The sequence below is a fragment of the Bombus fervidus genome, chromosome 15 (assembly GCF_041682495.2).
Source record: "Bombus fervidus isolate BK054 chromosome 15, iyBomFerv1, whole genome shotgun sequence".
Classification (NCBI taxonomy): domain Eukaryota; kingdom Metazoa; phylum Arthropoda; class Insecta; order Hymenoptera; family Apidae; genus Bombus; species Bombus fervidus.
This window is the reverse complement of record NC_091531.1, coordinates 6,438,553-6,447,197: the sequence shown is the minus strand read 5'-3', so window position 1 is coordinate 6,447,197 and position 8,645 is coordinate 6,438,553. Positions and strand designations below refer to the sequence as shown.

General features: G+C 33.1%; 2 protein-coding genes across 2 annotated transcripts; one reads left to right on the top strand and one right to left on the bottom strand.

Annotated features, from left to right (window-relative positions):
- The first annotated feature begins 2 nt into the window (after positions 1-2).
- Positions 3-1,184, top strand: Crif (growth arrest and DNA damage-inducible proteins-interacting protein CRIF). The gene is made up of 2 exons (XM_072017962.1): positions 3-682; positions 755-1,184. Exons 1-2 carry the CDS (start codon positions 237-239, stop codon positions 1,095-1,097), a joined length of 789 nt encoding a protein of 262 aa, XP_071874063.1. The 5' UTR covers positions 3-236; the 3' UTR covers positions 1,098-1,184.
- A 13-nt stretch (positions 1,185-1,197) lies between these two features.
- On the bottom strand, positions 1,198-7,920 carry LOC139994883 (uncharacterized). Its single transcript, XM_072017929.1, has 6 exons — positions 7,323-7,920; positions 5,543-6,198; positions 4,333-4,582; positions 2,286-2,534; positions 1,968-2,215; positions 1,198-1,877 (listed from the first exon to the last, which is right to left on the bottom strand). The coding sequence occupies exons 2-6, from the start codon at positions 6,195-6,197 to the stop codon at positions 1,672-1,674; spliced, it is 1,608 nt and encodes a 535-aa protein (XP_071874030.1). The 5' UTR covers position 6,198; positions 7,323-7,920; the 3' UTR covers positions 1,198-1,671.
- Positions 7,921-8,645: the final 725 nt, after the last annotated feature.

Here is an 8,645-nt window from a genome sequence, read left to right as displayed (position 1 = left end):
TACTTTATGTTCATATTCACTTAGTGTATTGCAAGATAGATTTAATGATCTTAATAAGAAATATTAATTATAACTTTCATTAATTGCAAAGAACAATATAGTTCGATGATTTAGTTAAATAAGGGAAACATTTTTTATTACCTAATTCCAAAGTTGTTAATAATTCTGTGTTATTAATATAATATAATTATTAATATAATAAACAACGCGAAAATAAACAAAAGGAGGACAAGAAAATGTCTATAAAACAGCTAATTTTCAATGTACCATTGAAGTTAAGATTTCAAAATATTGGTGCAAAATGTTACTTTTCAAAGGCAAGTACAATTATTGAATCCGCTGAGGAGAAACCTATCTTTATAGAAGAGCAAGACAATGCTGACTTAGAAAGAAAGAGAAATAAATCAAGACTTACAGAAGCACATAGGAATATATTGTTAGGGAAAAAGCCTTACGATACACCACAAGATCGATTTCATGAGACAGTCAAATACAAGAAACGAATATTAGGAAGATATGGAATGGAAGCTTTAGGAGGACCTGCAGGATTGGCTTGGCCTACTCCTGAAGAAGTAGAAGACATGAAAGAATATGAAAGTCTTGCACATCCATTAAATATTCAAGAAAGATTACAACAGATTAAAGAAAAAAAGAAGATGGAAGAAGAGGCATTGTTAGCTAAGTATGTAAAAATAGTAACATATATATATATTATAATATAACAATAAATGTTTAAATATATATCTTTCTATAGGCAAGCGCAAATAGAAAAGAAAATGGCCACTATGAAGCAATTAATAGCTCAGGTACAAGAAAAAATAGCTCAAAAGCAGCAGGCAGAAATAGAAGCTAAAGAGCGAAAGGAACGTAAGATTGAAGAGATTAGACGTAAATTGATAGCTCAAGGAACTATGTCTGCAACAAAACTATCAGAGGCAGTGAGTATGGCAGAAAAAGATGAGAAGAAGTTAAAGAAGGAACTGAAGAAAGCAAAGATGTTGGAGAGAGAAAAGAAATTAGCAGAACGATTGCTTAAAGAATCTGAAAGTAATGAAGCACAGGAAGTTGAAGATGAAATAGATCCTCAACAAAAATAATTATAAAGCTACGAAACAGACGGTTTGATGAAAACGTGTTGTATTGTAAAATAATTTCTACATAGTAAAATGAACACTTTACAAACATCCACTGTTAATTGAATTCCTACTTCTTCATATATAAAACTTTCAAAGTAATCAGAGTTTAAAAGAATAATAATATTTACAGCTCGTAGTAAATATTGTATTTTCTTTTGCTAATACAAAAAACGGTACATATTATTCTGTAAGGGCTAAAAGAAAACTATACTAATATGTAGTATTAAATGACTCGATAAGACACATATCCAGGCACAATTGGAGCAATAATATGCCGCATTTCATTCAACTTTGCTCACTCATAGGTTTCAAGAATCTTCAAAGGAATGTAATAACCATTTTTGCTCTGATTATCATATGAGACTTGCTGTAGCACTGTCGAAAAAAATCAGCTTTCAACCATCGATTCTTGAAATTCCTTTTCATCGATACCACTATGAATATCTTCTCCATTTTCCATTTGATCGCAGTCCTGATTATTTTGTACGTGCAGCTCGTCGATGACAATTAATCGCAACTTGTTTTTCCCCATGTGTCAGGCAGATTGAATTTGCGATGGAGATGACAATTCATAAAACTGGAAACTTAACTCCTCTCCAAAAAGATTTTCAGGTGTAATGATTTCTGGTTCAACCATGTTCAGGCCCAAAGTAGTGGGATTTAGGTCCGTGACTAGATAACCTTCACTGATAAGTCCACATTCTTCTGCAACCACTTCCTTTGATACTGGGTTAAGGAAATCTACAAAAGATATATTTATCAACTTAATCAATAACATTCAAAGTTGAACTCTTATTCATAAAACCTTCGCTGTTTAATTAATTCGATTACCACTCTCTTTCACAGGATAATGAAGCTCCTGTGTTTGTTGATTGGATTGGGTTGATTCATGTTCATTGTTGGAGACTATCATAGGTACAAGATATTGAACCTCTACTTCCTTCTTGATACCACTAAGGATTTCTTCAGCACAGTGTTCTAGCGTCACAGAATTCACTACATTATCAGCCTCTTCTTCTGAAGACTGTTGTGTAATGCTAGCAGTTGCCGCTTCTACTTCATCTATTGGATTCATTTCACTGAAAATGTCAGTGGTTTCCATCATGAACATTCTATCATGAATTTTTTACCTAAACAGTGATTAATTACCTGATGTTCTTCCTCAGATTTTCAACTTCGACAGTGTTCTTGCTCATTTGCTTTATGGAAGAATTAGCATTAAAATTGTTAATGGATTGTCTAGGTCTAGGATCTCCTGAGCGATTCGCAATGGCCCATAAGTGACCAGCTCCATGTGGTGCCTTTGATCCCTTCCTGAAGTGGGGATTTATGGAGAGGTTGTGCCGCACAGAATTTTTCCAACGGTCGTCGTTGCTTTTGTAATAGGGAAAATGTTCTCTAAATATAATAAGAAAAATAATTTATTAATTTTCCAAATATAGTAAACAAAAATAAGTAAGTTAGGTGTGCGTTGATAAATTTTATAAAAATTGTTTTACAATATAAAATTTACTATATAGAAAAATTCTAATTTTGTCACTTATTCAATGAGCAATAAATGATCATGTGAATGTCTACATTTGCATAATGACAGACGTTTAAATAGTTCCTGTCACTTGTCGGTTCAACGTCGACAACCGTGCTCACCCCACGAGAACAATTTTCTTCACCTGCTTGCGGCGATGTCACGGAGTGTTACACACTCCCCTAATTAATTCTCTGTCTTTAGGAAAAGACGAAAGACCCGCTGAAACGCCACAAGCACAAGGCTTTAAATAGTAACTTTATCTGATCCAATAACTACATACATATATCTAATGATTATGCAAACAAAAAGAGAACAATTCACCTTTACATTATAGATTTTTATTGATTTTCATTATGGTTGGTTCCAAATAATATGAAATACCACTTAATTTGAAAATTTGTTTGGTATATGTGACCTAATTACCAAAAATAAGTTAAAAATATCAAAAGCTATCCACAGTATGAGTACAAAATACCCAGTGTAACAACTGATTTCTTTCAGAAAGAATAAATTTTTTAATTGTTCTATACAGTAAATAGAATTTTATATATCAGTTACATTATTAATCTACTTTGATCCTCTTCATTAAATATCCAATACCATTAATGCATACATTAAATATATAAAAAAGAAGAAATCAAAAGGGAGAAAATAAAATAAAAGATCAAATGTATTTATAAAAATGTCGTTTTGTAGATTTGTAAGTATCGAATTCATCTCCCTGGAAGTGATTCATCCTAAGTGCACTATGTAATACATTCAATATATATGGTTCTCCTTCGAACCGTAGGAAATGTAGGAAACGAGTTTCTACGAATTTACGAGAACGTGGTCTGCGTCGATGCGGGGTAGCTGGTCGGGGAGGGTCGCGTTCTTAGATGGTACCCCTTGGCACCGCTGCCCTCGCTACGCAGTGGTACCAGCTGGTACCGGCTCTTTTGCTCGTTTCAACCCTCCCTCTACTCTCCACCAACACGAATGTGCACAATTTACTGGTTCTGTGCTTTCACCTGTTCGATCGAAGGTTTGTCAAATATAGATAATATAGATAATCGAGCCCCTGAACTCATTTTCAATCCTCCTCTTACAATATTTACCTAATACATAATTGTATTTCCTTTTTATAGTTCTAACATCTGTGAATTTAGTTAAAATCTTATTTATTCTTTTCCGTATCCTCTATTCTCGTATTTTAACTTAATTTCAATAGAACATTGTGGATTTTGTATTCATGAAGAATTTGGGTCAAGGCTTACCGCGGATAATTTTCAACAAATAATTTTGATAATAAAGATTAGTGTCTAGACTATGAATGTTTCTAGGAAATTTAAATGTACTTTATATGGGAAAAGATGCAAGATATCCAAAGAAAATATTCATTAAGAGAATTACTACTTATGTTCCATTCATGTTTTCAAAAATATGAATTTGCATAAATACCTAAATTATTAATTACGATATTATTATTAATTATTATTTTATAAATTCAGTAGCTATACAAAGTTCTAGTGGTTTAAATACAGAGTCTATTGAAAATTGTTCTATTAAAATGAATATATAATAATATTCTAAAATGGATATATAATAATTCCTTTTTTCTACTTTCTTTTTCATTGAATTGACGAGTGTGGCTTCCGAGGGGTTCAAATACTCTTGCAAAGTACTCACGAGATCCACTGATAAATAGCTGACACCGTGAGCTCTCCCCTTTCCCGAAGAGCGTGTTCGATAAGCTCTGTGTACGTGAAAGGCGGCTTCTTTGGGCCGTTACATCGGGAAGACGCAAAATTTCTATTATCCAGGCTAGAGTAACTATGATTCGACTCCTGATGTGACGATCCGTTTTCGTTGTAACTCCTTTTCACGTCGTTCACGCAAGTAGACCCATAAGAACGTCCATTTATCCTTGTCTTATTCCCTGCGTAAAAAATATAAAACATGTGATTTCTTCGAACTATATTGGTGAATAATTTTGTATATACATAGGAACAACGAGCACGACGTGATTTCCTGTGTAAAAGTAACAAGTATAGAATAAGAGTTTAAGTTAAAAAAGTTTTAAGTTAAAACTTATCAAGTAGGACTTATCAAGTAATCGACAGGAGGTCGTTTTATGTGTGAAAATAAGTCGAAAATGTAGAATAACATTTTTTCACAAGAGAAAATTTTGTTCCCGAGAAACAGAACGTAATAGGTCGATTTTTAACTAACCATGTTCAAATTCGATTTTCTCGAAGACTAAGCCGAGAATGAAAGAATTTTATTCTATATTATTTCCTCATTTTTGTACAAGGAATCACATCGTATTTGTTTTTACATGTTATTCGGCCGGACTGTGTATATGTATATTGAAGTTTAAAAATTATATTTCTAACAATATTTTAAGTCATAAATAGACTTTTTCATGATTTCACGAAATATAAAATTAATTAAGCAGACTGCGGATGTTTATGCAATAATAAAAATTCAAAGATAGAAAGATGTACAAAAGACGTGTAATATGCTACAATACAGCGACGAACATGTAAGTAGGAAAAATCCAACATAATTTAATTTACAATTACTCAAAGTAAAAGTTGTTAAAGCCCATCTATCTCTATAATGCTTCGGAGTATGATCTGCTCTTATAAAAATCCTATATTGTACGAATAAAATAAAGATAAGACTTATCAGAAAATACAATCAATTAAATTTACAAATAATTCTCTGTTTAACCAATCTCCCTAGAAAATATCATACCCGTTATAACAGTTAATCGATAAAAATCTCGATTATACGTTTCTCTAGTTATAAAGCTATTAACTATTTGCAATACATAACTATCCGCAGCCTAACTATTAAACATAAAGGTCTGACAGTATCTTGAATATCTGCACACCACTGTGAACATCTTTGGGCGAAGGTACAGTGGACTTTTCGTCAGCCGCCTCGATAAACGGGTCCAACTTGAAATCCAACAACCAGGAAAGGTTTCCAGTCTCCTGATCGTCAAATTGTTGCTGCTGATGACTACTGGAAGACACATCGGTCTTGCCCTGTTGCATGTTAGGCGATGGAACGGTAACAACTGGCTCCCAATAGTCAGAGCCAATAGGATAGCTCGTTTCCTCAATTTGGATCTCTTGAATTACTTGTTCTTGCCTGTGTTCGGACGACGAGGAGGATGTGGTGGGTGAAGCCGCGATATCGACAATGTTTTGCTGGGATTCTAGCTCCGAGACGGTTGTCCAGGTGCAATTAGTGCCGTCCACGAGAAGTACTTCCAATCGAGCGACTGGACACTCGTCGACGGCTTCCTGGGCCGATAACGGAGAGAATAGAGCCGCGGTGTCTCCTATTACTTGATTGGAGGCGACTACTTCCATTGGAGCCTCGATTTCTTGGTACTGATACCGTTTGTGACCGTTCTGGACCTCCTCGCAGAAGCTCTCGATATCCAGATCCTCGAAGATGCGTTTCTTCCCGACGCGGGACTGGTTGTCCGATAACTCGTGTTCCGGGACACCGCCCGTGCCAGAAGACGGTCCAATCATGCTGTCGAAGGCAAGTTTTACTTCATTTCTTATACTAATGCTTATATGTACATGGTGTGCCAGGAAAGTAAACTGCGGATTTTTATGTATTGTGCATTTTTATGAACGTAACACTAAGGAAGCGAAATCCGAATAGAAATTTGTTTCGTGTATTAAATACTCTTCTTTGAATATTTTATATATCTTTGCATTATACATTATACATTATATACAAATTTTTCATAAATTTATAAAAATCCGCAGCCTAGTAATGGGAATGATAGTGTTTCCCGGCAAATGGCAACATTATCAAAACCCAATTTCCATACTTTCCCATACTCTAGCTTTTGTACCAGTTACAGCTCACTCGTTTTGCCTAGTACGTGTGATTTTATTTATAACGATTTATCAAAATACGTGTATTAGATACGCATCGGGAAAATGGAAGAACCACGTATTAAGCAACGTCCCTACAATCCTGTGTCAAACTTAAAGAAAACTTTAAAGTGATAATTTGATAAATTTCATTTATTCTTCTCTTTTTATAAATTCGTTCAATGTATTCGCTATATACGATATTGAATTGAATGAATTTGTTTCTTAAGACGACTGAATTAAAAGATCAAGTTTAGGCGCAAACCATGAATTGGAGCTGTCTCGTGAAAACCCTATAGAATTCACGAAAATATAAAAATAGCGTAGATAACCTATTGAGAACCAAAGTTGCGCTAATACATTTCATTTGTAATTTCTTTCAATTGATTTGCATTACCAGATTTTATCGAATTTACATTGTATATTTTTGTAATATGGAATATTTTAATTTTGTTATTATTTTTTCTTTTATCTAAATTTTACACTTTCATAAAATAAAAAAAAATTAAAGTATTTTATAACACTATGATGAATCATTTTTTTCAAGCGGAATTCTTATTGTACCTTCGATTTGTGGATTTCTGTAATGTATCTACTATTTTAGTCTACTTTTTGTAACCTGATAAAACAATAACCTACTTTGTTTACGTTTTTCCAATAGCATTTACGCAACTTTTACGTATTACATGCATGTATTTTACTGTTTGGTCTTTAATGGATTAAATAATGATACTCCAAATTGGCCACAATATCAAATCCACCTATACTTACCTTAATTCTCTCAGTATCTCGATTTCGACGAGATTATTATCACCAATTATTCCGCGATCGTCGAAACGGAGTTATTAATCGTAAAATAACTTCCAACTTTCATCACGATGTCCTAACGTCAATATGAAAGTAATTTTCCAAGGATTTTGAACGTTTCATCGATGCACGAGCTCGCGTTTCTCCAAAAAAGAAAAAAAAAAAGAAAAAAGAAAATCTTGGGATTATCGGTGATGAAGAACTCGCGACTAATTAACGATAGCCACTGGTTCACACGGTTCAAATATGTCTCATTGCGAACTGCACTCCCGTTTTCAATCGACACTCGTTCCTTTTTGTCCACTTTGTACGCGAAATCACCTTGCGATCGGACGTTTTTGGAATATCTACATGATCAACTTCGGATCGCGACTGTCTTCTCTTTCGTATTTCAATTGTTACGCGGCGTGATGCGCACGCATCCTCGAGACCAAATGCAGGAGGGGCCGTAGCCGCATGCGCAGTGCAGCAACAGAGATTTGGCGCTTAAGTGCGTTCACGTAACAAGAACAAGAAATTTTATTACACATACTGTAACAAATAAAAGATTAGAATAGTTTATATTTTAATACCTACAAACTTATAAAATAAATTTATAAAATAAAGGTATATACGACTTTTATTTTGAATAATCGTTATTTAAGGAATTGAAACTTTTCTTCTCATTATAATTCTTATATCCGTTGCTATATCACTACTAGCTTATTGCTTTGCTTGCTTCGATTCTTGTATCAATTTTACGATACATTAAAATAGTCCATTGTGTATTTAATAATGAATTATGATTAGACTGCGGATATACATTCATTTATGGGAAATTTCAGAAATGCACGTAATATGCAAAAATATATGAAATATTCAAAATGTAACACCTGTTATGATATTTAATAGATACAAAAAAATTTCTATTTAGGTTCCATTTTTCAAAATGTATTCATAAAGATATTAGTTTGCATAAATACTTTCCAACTTTATTTATGATATACATAAGCTTTAGACTTAGAAGTTATGTTTTACAAAAAGATCTTGCTAAAGGATAGTATCTTTTGCAGATTTACACTTTTGTTCATCACTATATGTAAAATTTTAATAATATTCCGTATCGATATACCGAACAGTTTACATCGGTTAGGATTATTTACATTTATTTTTATTTCTGCATTCTTTCTTATTGTAAATTTCAAGAAATTGAAGTATTTATAACAATATGATTTATAATTTCATGTCTTTGATAATATAACTAAGAAAGTGGAACCTATATATAAAGATTTATTTAGTTCATTAAAT

Excerpts from the sequence above, each read along its gene's own strand:
- Crif (XM_072017962.1), top strand. The coding sequence starts at position 237 with ATGTCTATAAAACAGCTAATTTTCAATGTACCATTGAAGTTAAGATTT. Across the intron at positions 683-754 it reads GAAGAGGCATTGTTAGCTAA|GCAAGCGCAAATAGAAAAGA; the intron begins GTATGTAAAAAT and ends ATCTTTCTATAG.
- LOC139994883 (XM_072017929.1), bottom strand. The coding sequence starts at position 6,197 with ATGATTGGACCGTCTTCTGGCACGGGCGGTGTCCCGGAACACGAGTTA. Across the intron at positions 4,583-5,542 it reads GCCCAAAGATGTTCACAGTG|GGAATAAGACAAGGATAAAT; the intron begins GTGTGCAGATAT and ends TTTTTTACGCAG. Across the intron at positions 2,216-2,285 it reads AATCTGAGGAAGAACATCAG|TGAAATGAATCCAATAGATG; the intron begins GTAATTAATCAC and ends TGACATTTTCAG.